This window comes from Numenius arquata, chromosome 1, assembly GCF_964106895.1.
Source record: "Numenius arquata chromosome 1, bNumArq3.hap1.1, whole genome shotgun sequence".
In the NCBI taxonomy this organism is placed as follows: Eukaryota; Metazoa; Chordata; class Aves; order Charadriiformes; family Scolopacidae; genus Numenius; species Numenius arquata.
In genome coordinates, this window is record NC_133576.1 from 121,864,641 (window position 1) to 121,883,313 (window position 18,673).

The window sequence follows — 18,673 nt, forward strand, 5'->3', positions numbered from 1 at the left end:
TGGATATGATGGCCTTTGTAGCAGTGGTGGCTCTTCTCTAGAAACCCTGAAAGTGTGATTTTTTTATTTTTTTTTTTTGCTTATTGGTGCCCTGTGCTGTAAATGCTGAAGAAAGATGGCCTCTGAGGTGCAAACAAATTAACAAACTTGAGGAATGAGGAATTTTGGAGCAAAGAGATCTGTGAGCACTTTTAGAGGGTCTTGGCTGATAGGCACAAGAAATGCTGGTTTCTTGAATTTGGAGTAGCTTGCAAACTAACTTTCTGTAAATCTATCTGAAGTGGAGGGGTGGGGGGAGGTGGGCTGAAATGCCTCTGTGAAAAGCTGTTGTTTGTGGAAGCTGAGCAAACCCGGACAATTGTGGTGTTCCTGGGGAGGTATGTGGGAGACAAAGGTGAAACCCTGTAATCCATTACAGTCATAGTATTGTGAAACTCACCTACGGGAAACTACTTCTGTAGAAAAGTCTCTGAGCTACTGCTGGCCTGTCTGAACTCTTCAAACGTTGATGTTAGCACTCTCCCAGCCTCTGAAATGTCTCCCGTTTTCTAGGAGTAATGCAGTGTGTGTTACAAGAGGAAAAAAACTTACACACCTGACAGGCATTTCACTGAATTTCACTGAATTTTTTTTTTTTAGAGTTGGAAGGGACCATATAGATCATCTAGTCCAACTCCCCTGCTGAAGCAGGATTGCTTAGAGAATGAGCAGGATTGCTTAGAGAATGACAATTGACAATGAAGGAGTCCTTGTCTAGTTACCCAAGGCTCTCTTTGTAGTTAGTGGAGAGAAATGCAATTTTGGATGTTTTAAAAAATCAGTGCTCAAAGATCCATCCCAACTCAAGATGGATAATGACCAAGACTTTACCTTCATTGCCTCAAGCTATTGTGGAATTTTCTTCAACTAAGGATACAGATCCCTACAGTCACTTTTTTTTAAATTTGTGAATGCTGGTTTTCCAGACGTGCTCATGGAAGGTGCAGAGCATCAGCAGCAGTTCCTCAAGGTCTGTCTCTTTGCTGGAATGCGCTCATGAAAATGTTTACACTTTAAAGCTAACAATGGGCCAAGTTGGCTTAATTTATATAGGAATTCTAGCTGTCCAACGCTTTGGTTGTTTTTTTTTTTTAACATAACACCTACCTTACTTTTGGCTGATGTCTTCTATTCTTTTATTACTGTTATCAAACTACCAGAAGTTGTAGCTTTTAATTTAAGGCTGTTTTCATCAATTTCCCCTGTCTTTTTTTTTTTTTTCCTACTTAATGTGGCTAATAGCTGTTGACAAATACGCCTAGAAGTCAAATGAATGTGATATCATGGGTGTAAATTAAGTAATGAAATATTACCTGCTGCTATGTGATTAGATTATTATTTGTGACAGCTTATAGGTAAGCCCACTGCATCAACAAAATGTTACCAGAGTCAATGGATATCCTGCAATTATATGATATTGCCTTTATTTTATACCATATGCTTGATGGCATTTGTTTCCTGTCTTGATTAATCTCAGTTTTGTTTATTTTTCTTGTCTTAGGTCAGCCAATTAAAAGAAGACAATGGATTGGGGCGCTCTGCATACCATTTTAGGAGGCGTAAATAAACACTCCACCAGCATCGGGAAGATATGGCTCACAGTCCTGTTCATCTTCCGTATCATGATCCTGGTTGTGGCTGCAGAGAGAGTCTGGGGAGATGAACAAGATGACTTTGTCTGCAACACACTTCAGCCTGGGTGCAAGAATGTTTGCTATGATCACTTTTTCCCCATCTCTCACATCAGACTGTGGGCTCTGCAGCTGATCTTTGTTTCCACACCTGCACTGTTGGTGGCCATGCACGTAGCTTACAGGAGGCACGAGAAGAAAAGGCAGTTCCGAAAGGGAGACCAGAAATGTGAATACAAGGACATTGAAGAAATCAGAAAACAGAGGTTTCGTATTGAGGGCTCCTTGTGGTGGACATACACCAGCAGCATTTTCTTCAGGCTGGTCTTTGAAGCAGTCTTCATGTATGCATTTTATTTCATGTATGATGGGTTCCGAATGCCTCGCTTAATGAAGTGTAACGCTTGGCCCTGCCCCAACACAGTAGACTGCTTTGTTTCTCGACCTACTGAAAAGACGGTGTTTACTATTTTCATGATTGCTGTGTCCAGCATTTGCATTCTTTTAAATGTGGCTGAATTATGTTACTTGCTGACAAAATTTTTCCTCAGACGGTCTAAAAAAGCAGGAAATCCAAAACATCACCCCAACCATGAGAATAAGGAAGAAACCAAACAAAATGAAATGAATGAGTTAATATCTGATAGTTGTCAGAACACAGTTATAGGATTTTCAAGTAGCTAAGGTGGTATCAATGCTGGTGTTCACTCTTTTTGGAGTGAATGTTTAAAGGCTGCAAATGAAATTTGTTACATGAAACAATTTAGGTTGGGCAAGACTTTGATACGTAGTGTCAGGTGTCAATTATGTGTGTCTGAAAAAAAAGGCGGCCTAAATGTGAAAATTGTGTGGGGATTAAATAGGAAAGTGTGTCTTCCTGTGAGTATCCTTACAAGCTATGACAAGTGGGAGATCTACTAATACCTTTGAAAACTACACACAACAGCAATAAGAACAAAATCCTTTCCAAGATAGGTATTCTAGTATTACAAGATGTTTTGTAATAGTAATAGTTTTTACTTGTGAACTGACAATTAAAATATTTTTCTAAAATCTTAAGATTCCATGTTACTTCAGGTGTTATAGTACACAACTGACTGTGTTTTGTTTCTTAACCAGGCATATACAGAGGAACCCTGTAATACCGTATCTGTAGGGAGGAGACAGCAACAGGCTACATCTTCACAGCTTTGCAAGCGCTGCTTGAGCCTGGACAGGTAGCTTGAGACACTTGCATACACACTGCTGGCTGTAGGGGGAATTGTGTGAAAACCTACCACGTGTAGCGTGAGCAGGTCCCAAGTGCAAAGTCATACCTAAAACCAGCGTGAGACTGTAGATATAGCCTAAGTAGACTTGCTTTAACCATCTAGCAGAGCTGGTAATAATATTGATCTTTTAATTGCATACTGCCATTTTTATAGCAACATACATAACTTTATCTAAATGTTTGTCTAATGTATTAGCTGTATTTGTTTCTTTATGCTATATCACATCACAGAACTTCCTTGGTTTTGATTTGTTTGCTTTTTTGTGGTAGACTGATGGTGCTGTTATGGAACTAGGGGCTCTTTGGTTTGAAGGACATGGAAAAGTAAAAACACTGGAAACAGAGCAAGTCTTCTGAATAAAAGGCAAACATTCTAACCTTTCTCAATGCAGTGAGAGTCTGTATGTGAATGCTAGTGAAGCTTTAAGCAGGACAAGTGCTTATGAAATACTGTTTTCAAGCAGGAAATGTATGTCCACAGTGCATGTAGCCCATACACACCTCTCATCCCAGCCAGGGCACTGATGCCCTCCTTCTGTTGTCCATTCTCTAATGGAGGTACACACAACTCTTGAGTATGTGCTTGCGGGAGGGGTGTGCTGCTGAAAGCTGGGGATCCTGAAGGTGAAACAGGTGGGTGTAGTACAAGACCCTAGCTATGTAGTGTCGTGTGTGTGTGTTTCCTATTTCGGATCACTTCTCACCATGATAGAAATGTTATGGATGCACTGGCCTCAGCAGAGTTGCTCTTTTCTTTTTAACACCAGTGCAAATGGATTAGCCTCATTGTTTTGGTATCGTGGAGCTACTCTCTCAAGGGCCCAGTGCAGGTATCCCTATGAGCAGAGATTACACTTGGTACTGTTTTCTTCCTGCTATTGTATATGCTTTTTCCTACAGGTGCCAGGTCAGCTTTGTGTGTGTCCATGCTCGGTTTGGGGTGATCGGTGGTTTTGTATGTGACCAGCAGAACTCTATCAGGGTGCAGGCACAAGCAACAGGCAAGGGAAAATACCTAGAGTCAGCTCTGTCCCTGCATGAGGGCCTGAGCTGAGCCCTCGCATTTATCTATTCTCTTCCACTAGCAAACTCCTGATTTTTCCTGCCTTCGCAGCACATTTTCTTTTTTAATTGCTGTTGTGAAAAGAAATTGCTGCTGGTCTTCTGAACATGTCTACCTACAAGCTCGAGGAAAAAAAATACACAAAACATACAGTTAGTGTGCTTGTATTGTTCTCTCTGCAAATTGAAAATGTAAGCGGAAGTGAGAAGTGCTACAAAAGTTTGCCTTCCTAGGCGTTGTTCCTGGTGGCCTCATCACAGCTCCTTCTTGGCTCCACATCCTGCTATGGCAATGGTTTAAATCTTTACTTAATGGACCATAGTAGGGTCAGGAAGGCAGGTGCTCAGATCACCCTGAGACTGCCCAAGGACAAACAGCGTGGGCTCAGATCTCATGTTGTGCTGGTCCCGGGGTGTGGAGATACAGTTACTTCTGTTCCAGAGCTGTTTTTCGTGGAGCACCTCAAGCTATGGACTTTCATCCAAGACATGCTGTGAATCACATACCGTATAGGGAATGTGAATGGAGATCAGTTAATGGTTATGCCTGATCACTTGTCATGCATCACCACTTCTAGTGAACAGATTGAAATAGCCCTATGATAAATGTCAATAAATCTGGAAAACACCTTAAGGCAGATATGTTTTCCTCAAATGGAGGAGGGGGAGTTTTTCTTGGTCTGTGAAAAAGCACAGGCCTGTTGAACCCCAGATGGCAATATGATAATAGCTCTCGATATGGTATTTTCATTTTCTGCTTACAGGTTTTCAAACAGTGTTTTATTCCAGCGGTTGGATCTTTCTAGAAGATCAGTTCCCTATCTGTTGTTACTGTAAGCCTGGATAAGTGGCCAAAGCTTAAATGAAGAAATTGGGCGTACGTGGTCCTTTGTGTGCCAGCACAGCTATGTGCATGGCCACGCTGGAGATGGGTTTGGGTTGGTTGGACCTCTCCTGCATGGCGGCGGGGCCTGGTAAGGTGCAGACAAGCAAGGCTGCCCCACTGCTGGGGTGTCTTGGCAGCCAGGCAGGTGCTAGTCCCTGTCCAACCTACGCCGAGGGCGGCTGTAAATCAAAGAGCCAGAGCTTATGCGAGGTACACCAGTGCTGATTCATTGGCTCAGCAGGGAGGACCATTGTGGCTGGGATGTTTCCCATCACACTGCTGTGTGACCCCAATTACGGACACTCTCCTCTATCTGAAACATCCCCTGATTTTTTTCACTGCCAAGGGAGAATCTCTGACAGTTTTAGTGCCCTCTTTGAACAATTCCTCATCTCCTGTTGTGTTAGGCTGAAGTTACAGCATCATGAAGAAACTGCAGCTTTCAGTGTCTTCTTGTCACCTTCCCACTGCTTGCTGCATCCTGTGGCCTGAGCAGAGGAGGGGCTGTTTGGTGGGGAGGTAGTTAACCCTTTCTGCAGGGAAAAGGTGAGCTGCTTCTCTTGGTTTCAGACCTTCTCCCGCACCTTTGTGGGCTGGCTGGGGCTGCTCTGAGCTCCCAGCTCTTCTCTGTGCATGCCCCTGCTCTTGCCTGTAGCTGCCCCTCCGGGCAGAGGGTCTCCCACCCAAGTCTCTGACCCACTGGTGACCTGCAGTTGGTACTATGCTGGCACCACCATCATCCGGTGTGGTAGTTCAGCCAGTTCCTCTGATGGCAGCTGGCTTAATTGTCCCTGCCCATCCCTGCTGCATCTCTCCACCCTGTGATTTCCCCTTTGTTATGCCTCGGGCAGAGATTGCTCAAATTGGCTGTGGTGCCAAACCAGTAATCAGAGCCTCTGGAAAAGCTCTTGCAAATTCCCCACACACTCCCTTCCATCCCCCTGTCTTGCTTTCCTGGACTCTGCTCCCATGACGAACAACAGCCCTTGACTCCTGCTGCATGCCCTTCTCCATCCCTCTTTCTTCTTCTCAGCCCAGTCACCCTGCAGCTTTGACTGTTTTTCCACTGACCTAAGCCCTTCCCAGCAACCCTGCATGACAAAGCTCTAAGAAGCAAATGAGACCAGTTGCAGGATGGGCTGAACCCACTTTCCTTTTGCCTAGTTTGGCTGCCTACCCTACCCCACAGACGGCAGCCACAAGCTCTTTGCTGCCAGGTTGGAGCGAATTTGGCTCTCCCAGCCCTTCTGCCGAGCTGGTGGGTACCGCGACGGCCCAGCGCCTCACCCACCCTCGCCCCGCGATGGCGTGCTGGAAAGCACCTCCACAGCCAACACGAGGCAGACCTCTGCTCCAAATTGCTTGGTATGTTTTTCTATTACCTCTATTACCTCTACTTCCCTTGCTGAACCAAGGTTTTATTACAGTGCTCCTGAAATAAATCTATTTCATAGGATCATAGAATCATAGAATAGTTTGAGTTAGAAGGGACATTTAAAGGTCATCTAGTCTAACCCCCCTGCAATGAGCAGGAGCATCTTCAACTACAGCAAGTTGCTCAGAGCCCCGTCCAACCTGACCTTGAAAGTTTCTGGGGATGGGGCATCTACCACCTCTCTGGACAACATGTTCCAGTGTTTCACCACCCCCATTGTAAAAAATTTCTTCCTTATATCTAGTCTGAATCTACCCTCCTTCAGTTTAAAATCATTATCCCTTGTCTTATTGCAACAGGCCCTGCTAAAATGTTTGCCGCCGTCTTTCTTATAAGCCCCCTTTAAGTATTGAAAGACCACATTAAGATCTCCCTGGAACCTTCTCCAGGCTGAACATCCCCAACTCTCTCAGCCTGTCCTCATAGGAGAGGTGTTCCCTCCCTCTAATCATTTTTGTGGTCCTCCTCTGGGCCTGCTCCAACAGCTCATGTCCAGCTTTTCATCCACCAGTACCCCCAAGTCCTTCTCAGCAGGGCTGTTTTCAATCCCTTCATCCCCCAGCCTGTATTGATGCTGTGGGTTGCCCCGACCCAGGTGCAGGACCCTGCACTTGGCCTTGTTGAAACTTACGAGGTTCACACGGGCCCACTTCTTGAGCTTGTCTAGGTCCCTCTGGATGGCATCCCATCCCTCAGGTGCGTCAACCGCACCACTCAGCTTGGTGTCACCTGCAAACTTGCTGTCAATGCACTTGGTCCCACGGTCTATGTCATTCATGAAGATATTGAACAGTATTGGTCCCAGTACACACCCCTCAAGGACACCACTTGTCACCAATCTCTAGCTGGACATTGACCACTGTCCTCTGGACGCGACCATCCAGCCAATCCTCATCCACTGAACAGTCCACTCATCAAATCCGTATCTCACCAATTTAGAGAGAAGGATGTTGGGGGGTATCATGTCAAAGGCCTTACAGAAGTCCAGATAGATGACATCCATAGTTCTTCCCTTATCCACTGAGGTCATCACTCCATCATAGAAGGCCACTAGGTTGGTCAGGCAGGACTTGCCCTTGGTGAAGCCACGCTGGCTGTCTTGAATCACATCCCTCTCCTCCATGTGCCTTAGCGTAGCTTCTGGGAGGATCTGTTCCATGATCTTCCCAGGCACAGAGGTTAGGCTGACAGGTTGGTAGTTTCCAGGGTTCTCCTTTCTATCCTTTTAAAAAATGGGTGCACTTTTTGCTCTTCCTAACGTAGCACGTGCTGCCTTGCTGGCTCTTCCCATTGCCACTGCGGTGACCATGGCACGGCAAGATGAGGAGGTGCCCAGAAGCCAGGCTGGGAGAAGAGTCCCTGTTGTGTATATCTTAGTGATGATCACTCACAGCTCAACTTCTACCTCATAAGACTCTATTTATTGATTTGCAGCAAAAGGAGTAGCTGGGGACCTGTGTTAAGAGCAATCACGCTGTTTGTCTTCATTACCCGATGCTTGCTGAGCTGCTCTTGCCGTGGCAGGAAGGCAGAGGGGCAGGCATTTAAGAGTTCTCCATGTACATTTTGAATTTTTTGGTGTGTGATCACCATGGACAAATTTCTGCTGTGCTGTCAGGCAGTATGGCCTCTGAAGCCAGAGAGGCTGTTGCATCCAAGATCCCACACCATACTGGCCGCTGCTCTCCCCTCAGGTGGGGCCATGGCAGAGACCATCTCCATCTCAGCAAACTTCCTGGTAGGCACTGAACACCACTGACTCCAGCAAGAACACCATCATCGCAGCAGCCTTTCCCCTGCCAGAGGCAACATGTACCCACCTCCCTGCACAGCCCTCTATCATCAGGCTTGTATTTCTCAGTTAGGCGTGTAAAGGTGAATGGCCTCCTTTTCAACTTCCACGGAAGCCCAAAATTGGCCAGCTTCACCAAAAAAGATGGGGGTGGGGTGCAGATAACACTTCTGCAATTTCCCACCTACTTGACCCTGCGCCCTTGATGCTGTGGAGTATGACTGCTGCTTCTGCGTGCAGGCACAGCTGGGTGGCTCGGGGGCGTTTCTCTGCAGAGAAGCGCCCAACACGTCCTCTGACACACAGAGCAATGGGCAGGTGGGTCCATGGGAGGAGGAGACAGGGAGAGGTTCTTGCAGAGCCCTGACTCAGCCATCAAGTCCTAGCAAAAGCCTCAGTCAGCAACCTGGCTTCATCCCTGCCAAGAGGCACATGGACAGGAGTGCCACTCCCTGCATTTTGTCACCACCCGGCTACCACCTGCCTGTGCCACTGGGTCACCAGTCTAGTCCAGAATTTCTACTTCAGCCTCCCCCCACCCGTCGATGCTGTGAAAATCACGTTGGCACTTTCTGCAAGCTTGCAGATGTTCCAGGGCTGGCCGGATCCAAAGCTCCTCGCTGTCACTCAGCAAATCCCTCTTGATTCCAGCGGGCTTGGGCCAGGCCCATAGGAAGGGTGTAACTCCTTCAAACCGCTGCAGTACCACCCAGCCACCTTCCGCACAGCCCTTTTGCAACATCAGGTCCCATTTCACACAGCAGCTATTAACCTCCTCGCAGCAGATCTGCAAACGGGGTAAATAATTCCCAGTTGGGAGCTGGGGAATGGTGTACCAGCGCCCTGCGGACCAAAGCACCCGCGCTGACACGCAGTCATGCTCTCACAACCATTTTAGCTTTTTCTAGTGATTTGCTGGTGGCCACAGAAAAGAGTTTATTACTTAGAGAAGGACTGGGAGAGCTCCCTAAATGGTTTGGCTCTTAACAAATCTGAGGGCCTCTCTTTGCTGGCTTGGATGTTGGGTAGCTCTTTACTTGTCTGTGAGCCCACGGATCAGAGGAGCTTGGGGTGACAAGATCAGCAAAGCAGGAAGGCTTTACGCCCTGCCAGCTCCTGGTCTGTGGGAATCAGGCTATTTTACTTCCTTCAGACGCAGGACAGGGCTGGTTATGCTCTTAACTCTCCAGAGCAGCGTGGTGCAGCCTTTCTGTATTATCAAAACCGTAGTGGAATCCTGGCTAATCCAATTTCTCCTGGTATCTTACACACACACACCTCGCCTTGTTATCTTTTACGTAATGCACGTCTCAGACCAGGGCCCCATCTCAGTGATGGCTTGGGGACTTCTGGGAAATTTAGACAATTATTAAATAGCAGTGACAACGATGACGACAGCGTATAAAGCATGACCATGACTTCAAGAAAGAATGGGACTATGTCCTTTGATGCTGCTTATGATATGTGAAAAGCCTGGCAAGAAAAGCTACTGGTGAAGCCTGTGGCTCAGGTGAAATTCCCTGTCAGTCCCTGGGGCTGAAGTTCACAACAGTGAAATCCAGGTTCTTTCTTGCAGCTTTTAGCTGGACCTGGGTGACACAGGAGGGAGCATTTAATCCTGTTACTCGGGCTGATGGCTTGGGTTTAATCAATCAAAACATCAAAACGTGTTCAGTTGGGGAATGATAAAAAACAGTTTAAAAGCATCCAAGAGACCTTTAATAGGCTGTCTGAAAAAAATGCCCCACTCACGGTTACTGAGTTTCCGGTTTCTTATCTAGTAAAAATTTAACTAATTGGCCAGTCCCTGCAAAGTTTCCCAGTGCAGATAAGGCTTGAGCGGCAAGAAGGAGCGCTCATGTCTCACACACCACAGCCACCCAGATGGGGCTGAACCCAGCTCTGGCACCATGGTTCATTGGCCAAAGGGATGAATAATAATAGTAATAATAATAATAATCATCATAATAATCATTTGTATTAACACAGAAAAAAATCAGCAAAAATTAGAATTCCCAGCAAATTATTTAAACTCTGGGTTGAATATTCAGTTTTATTTTGGCATCCCTGATAATTATTTATTTTTAGAGGGATATTTTCACCAGAAGAAGCCGATAGAAGACAAAATCATCAGACGATGAGAGAGAATTAGTTGAGATCAGAGAATAATAGAGGCACTTTGGGGAAAGATCATTTTAGCAGCCATCACATGTAGGTGATACATGAAAAATAAAATACACTTCAAGGAATCGTCATCCAAGTCCCTGGTTTCCAGTGGCCTGAACTGCTTCAAGAGTGAGAGCTGGCTGGGCTCGCCAACTCAGGGGAGTTGGACTAGATGATCTCTAGAGGTCCCTTCCAGCTCTGACAATTCCGTGACTCCGTGATTTGATCAGCTCTGCCCTGTGCCCAAAGGTGATAGAAGAAAAAAAATGCCAAATATTTAGATTTATAAAGAGAGAAATTAATAATGAAATTGATGATTATGTCACCCAATCGTGCTGGCAGATAAGGGGCAGGTTCAGCTATCCACAGGGGGTCAGAGACATGAGGGTTTGCTCTCAAAGACAGCCCTGCCTTCTGGCACAGAGCTGGAGGGTGTACCCACACCCAGCAGAGGTGAGGGGTGATGGCCAGAGACACCTTCCTATTTCTTGGTTACTGTAAGTTAAAAGAGAGACATCGCTAAGAGTAACTTTTTCACTTCTTACAGACATATGAAACCAATAACCTGGAAGCATGCTGACTGTACGATATTTCCCAGGAATTAGGGATGAAAGGGGAATACTGCATAACTCGGGTTTCCCTCCTCACAGCCAAGGGGGATAACCTTGATCCCAAGATTATTTTTGTGTTTATCCACTGCTTATTGCAAAATATAAGGTCATGCTGGGGCTTCCTCTGAAGGGAGAGCCTGACCTGCCAAACTGCCGCCTACACTTTCTCCCTTCCGTATTTCCCCTCTTCTTCCCGACGCCAAGGTGGGATTGAGATGGGAGAGGCCCCTTCTCTACTCCCCTGGCCTCTCCAGCAACACCACAGGGAAAAGGGGAACCGTGGGTGAATTTGCAGGTCAGAGAAGGCATCCATGAATTTAAGTGCCTGGAGGGCTGGGTGGCAGCTGGGTGGGGGTTTTCTTTATTGCAGCTCTGTAGGTGTCTGACATTTATTTAAATCCTATCAAGCACCTGAATAGTCTCTTGGAACTTGTCCCAAAACCTCCCTAACCCCTTTATCACTGTGTAGGAATACCTTGATTAGCAATCATAGGTTTTGGCAGTCAAAGACATTGTATCAGCTACTCATGAACCCTAGGGAGATCTTTGGGCCCACTGCTGCCTCCAGAGCAGGGCTCTCCCAAAGGATGATACAGCCATCCCTCTCCGGGCCTGAATGGTCTTGCAATATCCGCTGGTTCACACATGATTCACGAGTTTCATTTATGCCTCAGCAAGCTAACTCTCACTCTTGGTGGTTTTTTAGCAGTTCTGGTATTATACAGCCTCCTTCACCAAAGAGCTGGAAGGCATTGCCACTGAAAAATTAATCACTGAAGAATAACAGCCTATTAAACATGATTAAAAAACAGCAGCAAGTGCATTTTTTCCTAATGGATCTGTTAGGAAGAAATGTTACTTTTTTCCACGTGTACAAACCAAGCAAACAAAGTAAGCATCAGAAATGAGAGGTCACACAGCCCGATCTGCAAATCTGAAGCAGAATCAAATTCACCTGGGTCATACCTGAGATATATTTGTCTGACATGGTGTCATGGTTTAACCCCAGCCGGCAACTAAGCACCATACAGCCGCTCACTCACTCCCTCCTGGTGGGATGGGGGAGAGAATCGGAAGAGTAAAAGTGAGAAAACTTGTGGGTTGAGATAAAGGCAGTTTAATAAGCAAGTAAAGCAAAAGTCGCGCACACAAGCTAAGCAAATCAAGATATTCATTCACCACTTCCTATCAGCAGGCAGGTGTTCAGCCATCTCCAGAAAAGCATGGCTCCCTCACACATAATGGCTACTTGGAAGGACAAACGCCATAGCTCTGAACGTCCCTCCTTCCTTCTTCTTCCCCCAGCTTTATATGCTGAGCATGACACCACATGGTATGGAATATCCCTTTGGTCAGTTGGGGTCAGCTGTTCCAGCTGTGTCTTCTCCCAAATTCTTGTACCCCCCCAGCCTACTCTGGTGGGGCAGCGTGAGGAGCAGAAAAGGCCTTGACGCTGTGTAAGCACTGCTCAGCAGTAACGAAAACACCCCTGAGTTATCAACACTGTTTTCAGCACAAATCCAAAACATGCTTGAAAGATAAGGGCTATCTCGTTTTGCTTGGGCTTTTTCTATAGCAGAAAGGCTGTTTGGATTAACTAAATTAATTTTATATTTATCTTGATAAAATCCTGGAAAATTCCTGTGGTAGATATGCTTTGATTAGTCTAAAGCTTGTATATATTATTTTAGCTTAATTTGGTAAAGCCATCAGTGCCACTAAACCAATTTGAATGTTGGATAAACTCTCAGCACCAGCCAAGCCCAGCAGCTCTGTCAGCAAAAGCCTGAATATGTGTTATTTTTGGGACTATCACTTTTGGAGGGAAATTCTTAAATTCTCAACTCCTGAAAACAAACCATGCTCAGTAGGTCACTTTTCCACTTCTGTGGATACACATAATGTGGTTCCTCAGGACACACTTCAGTGAGACACCTCTGAGAGCTTTTGCCCTCGGCCCCTGGCATGGCTGCAGGGTGCCCTCAGGACACCCCATCCCTTCTGCACCAGAAACCCATAGTCATGAAGAAGGAGTCACCAGTGTCCCTGAAGGATTTAGTCAGTGTGCTGCAGACATGCCTGTGCGTGCTTGGGCATGATCTGGCACCTCACAAAACACCTCCTTTCCAAATGGAGCTGGCTGGATAGTTGGCTATCCCTCTGGGTATGTCTGTGTCCCAACAAGGAGGAGACCCAGACCTGTGTTTCCTTTAGACTGCAGGGTTCAATCCCACATCCCTCCTTCAGTCCCACATCTCCATCAATCCCACATCTCTCCTTCCTGAGGCTGGTGGTCAGGTGTGGAGGCAGGGAAGGAAAAAGGACAGAGAGCATGCAAGACAGGTCCTGACTCATCTAGTGGTTAAGATCGACAGCTAAGAAAGAGTAACTGAGTCCTATTTGCTGTCTTTTTTTCAGTGTTTAATGTAAAATGCATAAACAATCCTGAAAGCAGAGACTTCAGAGCTTCCTCCCCTTCCTAGCTGAGTTCTCTAATCCTTAGCGAAGATTCTCCCACAAATTCTCTCGTACTCTCTCCCCGTCCTTCTGTCCTGATGCCTTTTGTTCCCCTCTGCCCAGCTGAATAAATTCTGCAGGAGAGGTGGATACCAGCATCAGCCTGGGCTAACCTACAGCCTGGTGGTTATGGCATTGTGTGGGGAGTAGGAGATAGAAGCTTCTCAGGTCAAGCCAAGCAAAAATCTCCAAATCTTGGGTGAGTTTGGGAAAATCTAAGGATGTTTCTACACTAGCATTTTAACTGGGAACAGGAACATGTTGCTGAAGTGACTCCCCTGATTACCTCCACTCCGGCGCTTTGGTTTGCACTGAGGAGTCAACCTGGGTCTCTTTTGGATTGAGCAGAACTGGAAAACCCTCTCCTGGAACACAGCACCTATGATCCAGCTGCCCCGGCAGTCAGTCCACGGGGGCTGGTCTGTAGCAAACCCTCTAGACGTGTGTGGTGTGACTGCTGGGTCCTCAGCACAAGCTGTTTCTACAGAATGCTCTTGCTGAGCTGCAGTGGTTGCAAATGTCTGTAGCTGTAGCCTGTACCTGTAAATGTCATGATGCAGTGTTGTGTGCTGTAATACGGTGTGATGTACTATAGTGTAATGCAATGTAGGCATAGGCCAAAAGTTATTCTATAAATGAGGCATGTATGAAAAAAGAAAGAATCCTTGATGCAGGATTCTGCATTTTACATTAAATCATCAGCACCAGCAGCTGCTCTTAGAAGAAAGCAAGTTGCTCAGCTTTTGATAGGAAAAGCTGTGGGAGCGTCTTCCACGCCAAAGGAGCGGCTTCCGGGCTCTACATCCAAAGGGATGGTCTAACCCCAGGAGAGAGAGGTGAGGGTACACTCCCTGCATTGGCACAGCTCGCAAGCCCTCCCAAGCTGTCCTGGGGTGTGGTATAGAACTGTAATGCTTACCAGAAAGTGCTGGATTTCACAAATCTGGTCAGTAGCTTCTAGGACTTATTGGAGAGTTTTTAGGTGACTTTCCCCATATCTTCCTTTGCTCTCTGGAATTTCAAAGGGAGCACAAGTTGTTTTACTCCTGAAGCTGGACTGTGGCCGCAACTCTGTCATAGCACATATCAAATGAGCAAAGGGAAGAAGAAAAATTAATTTAGCTGGTTTTAGTGATCTTGCTGTGATTTTCACTTCAGCAGGCAGTGCCATTACACTAGTGGGTAGTGCTGGAAGTGTGCTGAGCGCCACAGAAAAGAAAAAAGAGATTCAAACCCAATTAAGCAGGCCAACTAGAGCTGTGCATACCTAAACGGGCATGCACAATCTTGCTTTTTATGCCCACATTTCATGTCTCTGAAATTATAGACATGCATGTGTATTTTTCTGATTTAGAAGCAAAATTCCCGTTCCCAGGATGTACAATAGGCTACACAACAATGCAACAAGTCTTGACACAAGGAAGAATGACCTCACCTGAGATTGTGGGTTGCAGTTTGGAAACAAAGTGTTTCAACAGCAATTGCAATCCCTAATGGGAACTGGAAAGTCTGCACATTCTGATCTTGCCTGGAATTTCCTTGTAGCTTCACATAAATGCTGTAGATCAGAATAATTTCCAGTAGATTCTCTCTCTTTTGAAATAATAGAAACTACTGCAATTGATTTATGAGCACCTTTGCCTGACACTCTACCTATAACAATAAAATACCTAGCAGTAAAACATCTTGTGTGGTTTAGGTCTGATTTATTTAACATTTTTTCCACAAGGTAGACTTGTACAGAGCTGCTGTAAAGTTGTTTTAATCCCATTTTTCTGTTGTCCAAACAACGCTCTTTGTACAACTCAGGCCATCAGCCAGCCTGTATTGTGCAAACACCAGCAGGGCCACTGCGCTCCCCATGCCAGTCCTAAGAGGTAGGTCCCACCAGGGACCAGGGTCCTCCTGGCAGTGCCTGGTCTCATTTTGATTTTGAACCAAGACCTGAAATTTGCCTCTTTTCCCCTCCTCTCCATTTTCTCTGAAAGCCCAGCATATTTGGGAAATGGCCTTTTCCTGCTTTTCACTTTTGCAAAAAAGCTGACATTACTATGTGCCAGGACAGCCCAACATGCAGTTCCTGTGCTGCCTTGACCAGGAAAGACATCCCAGTCCTTCACAGTGCCGTACTGGGAAAGGACTGCACACACAGGTGGGGACAAGAGAGAAACTGAAGCGTATGCAGCAGAGGGACTGCGAGCCCGGGGCTGCCACTGGGATCAGACAGAGCAACATGGGACAAAAGTGAGTCTGGTTGGGAGTTACTCTGTGGCTCTCTTGGAGAGCATCCCACCACAGCTATGATCTCCCTCTCAGCAGCTGTGGACAGCCTGTGTGACACGCTGGAATGTATGTGACCGTGCTGGGGAGCAGGGACATGGGAGTGTACAGGACAGAGCTGTAGGCAAGCGCTGCTGCGAGCTGAGCCGAGAGGGGGGTCTGGTAAGGAAGTCCCAGCTAACACAACACTGCATACACTCGATGCGTGGGGTTTGGGCATTTCCCCTTGAGGGTGCCCCAGATCCCTCCAACCTCTTTCAAAATGTTTCCCTTTTATGTAGTCAAATAACAAAGGAATAGATCATTTTTTTCCGTAGTCGATGTATTTTGCTACCCACCATTTACTCATAAAAAAGTCAGTTCACACAGGAACCACTTAGCAGCAGGCACATTTTGGTGCTGAGAAAGAATCTCAAATGTGGGAGGGAGCAGGAGCCTGTCAAAAATGTATTTCTTAACAAAAGAAATGATCTACTGACCCATTAAAACACACCTGCAAGTCACCAAGTACCTGCTTAGCTGGAGCCCTTGACTTTTAGCAGCAAGTGCTGAGAGTACACAGGTAATGCAAATATTGCAAAAGACAGTGGTTTTCTGAGACGTCCACCTTTCCCTGCCTGAAGCAAATCCCTTTTGGTGTACTTGAATTAAGTGGAGAGCAGAGGCAGAAGGATTCCTGACCCAAAGGGGTTAATTTTTCCTTCTCTTAGGGTGCTGATAAAAAGGGATATAAGAAATATCCTATGTCTGTCCCTGGAGTTTTTGTAAACTTGAATGCATACATTGCTTAGGAACAATCCAGTGGCATTTCTAAGGAGATGCTGTGTGGCGCTCTGTCATTACTTGGCATGATGGCTCTGTTTCTTCTGTGTCTACAAGATCCCTTCCCACAGATTTCTGCAATGGGTTGTGCTGGGACTTCTGCAATTAGCAGCATGATGACAAGGAAGGCGGAGAGACATCGGTACCTGGAACAATACCTGCCCCGGGGCTCCACCACCCTTTGGAGCCAGAAATCAAGGATTCCTTCCTCATACTAATTTAGCAATAATTACTGCTCCAATCCTGAATGATCTGGTCCCTTTGGCTCTGTCCAAGTCCAGCTTATTCAGTTTAAGCATAGACTCGATAACCTCCTGAGCTCCTTTCCCTGGTTCTGGGCAGCTCAAACACACCTGCAGCTGCACAGAAATCCTGAAGAGATCTTACAGGGAACATCCTGGCAGTTCTCAGCTTATCTTCTCCTTTCAAATCAGCCAGTACAACTGTCTCCCCAAAGAGCTTGGAAGTTACCTTCCACTGTCTGAGTCAGGCCCAGGAAACAGCCTTTCTTCTCTCTGGGAGTTATTCTGCACACCAGGGACTTCTTGGTCCTCAACAAAAAGAAACACAGAAGCGAGACAAGTTCTCAGTTTTTCCAGCCTGTGGCAGCTGCTGACAAAAAGTTTAGGGAGAGCGACGGGGCTGAAAAGGCACTATCCCTCAGGCAAGGAAAAGGGGCTATTAGGAAAATCAGAACTGGGAAGCACAAATATAAAGTTCATAAAGATGTCAAGGAGAGCCTAAAATAGCAGACAGACAATTCAGACTACTGGGGGAAGAGCTCCAGGGATTTCTTCATCAGCAGCCTTTGTACCCCAGGGATACTGCCATGTTCGAGGTGTTCTCCACCTCTTATCGCACAAAGCCAGGGAAGAGCCAACATCCTTATCCCCTTCCAACCTGTTACAGACAAGGGCAATGAAACTTTGATGAATACAAAACAACAACCGCTTCACTCTTCCTGTGGCTGTTCACAATGATTTCACAGAATCATAGATTCATAGAATGGTTAGAGTTGGAAGGGACCTTAAAGATCATTGAGTTCCAACCCCCCTGCCATGGACAGGGACGCCTCCACTAGACCAGGTTGCTCAAAGCCCCATCCAGCCTGGCCTTGAACACTTCCAGGGATGGGGCTTCCACAACTTCTCTGAGCAACCTGTTCCAGTGTCTCATTTTACAGTAAAGAATTTCTTTTTAGTACCTAATCTAAATCTCCCCTCTTTCAATTTAAAACCATTACCCCTCATTCTATTGCTACACTCCCTGATAAAGAGTCCCTCCCCATCTCTCCTGTAAGCACCCTTCAGGTACTGGAAGGCTGTTATAAGGTCTCCCCGGAGCCTTCTCTTCTCCAGGCTGAGCAACCCCAACTCTCTCAGCGTGTCCTCATAGGAGAGGTGCTCCAGCCCTCTGATCATTTTCATGGCCCTCTGCTGGACTCGTTCCAACAGGTCCATGTCCTTCCTGTGTTGAGGACTCCAAAGCTGGACACAGTATTCCAGGTGGGGTCTCCTGAGAACACAGTAGAGGGGTAGAATCACCTCCCTCGACCTGCTGGCCACGCTTCTTTTGATGCAGCCCAGAATCCAGTTGGCTTTGTGGGCTGCCAGCGTGCACTGCTGGCTCATGTTGAGCTTCTCATCCACAAGCATTCTCAAATCCTTCTTCTCAGGGCTGCTCTCAATCTATTCCCCGCCTAAGCTGTATTTGTGCTTGGGATCGCCATGTTCCAGGTGCAGGACCCTGCACTTAGCTTGGTTGAACTTCATGAGGTTTGCATGCGCCCACCTCTAAAGCCTGTATAATACACACTGTCATAAATTACTCTTTTCATGAATTGCTGGTTTGTGCAGGTTCACCAAACTTATCAGTGAGGAACATAAATCACAAGCATTAACCATTATCTGGCCCTCAAATATTAGAAGTCCATCTATTTATACTGAACATTTGTTTATCACCTGTAGAAATGCAGCAAAGGAATGTAGCAACACCAGAAAAATTTGGGCATGAAAAGGGTGACAATTACTGGCCCATGAGCATTTTAGTCAACTGCAGAAGAATTCTGTTAGTAAAAATTTGTTAGGGGTTTTTTGGGGTTTTTTTTTTGTTTGTTTACTTATGTTAGCAAGGTATCTAATATTTCCCCTGGTTTTACTTGT

The 18,673-nt window shown here is 46.2% G+C and overlaps 1 protein-coding gene across 1 annotated transcript; it reads left to right on the forward strand.

The window, feature by feature from the left end:
* The first annotated feature begins 1,562 nt into the window (after positions 1–1,562).
* On the forward strand, positions 1,563–2,354 carry LOC141464303 (gap junction beta-6 protein). Its single transcript, XM_074147119.1, has one exon. The coding sequence runs from the start codon at positions 1,563–1,565 to the stop codon at positions 2,352–2,354; it is 792 nt and encodes a 263-aa protein (XP_074003220.1).
* The last annotated feature ends 16,319 nt before the right edge of the window (positions 2,355–18,673 follow it).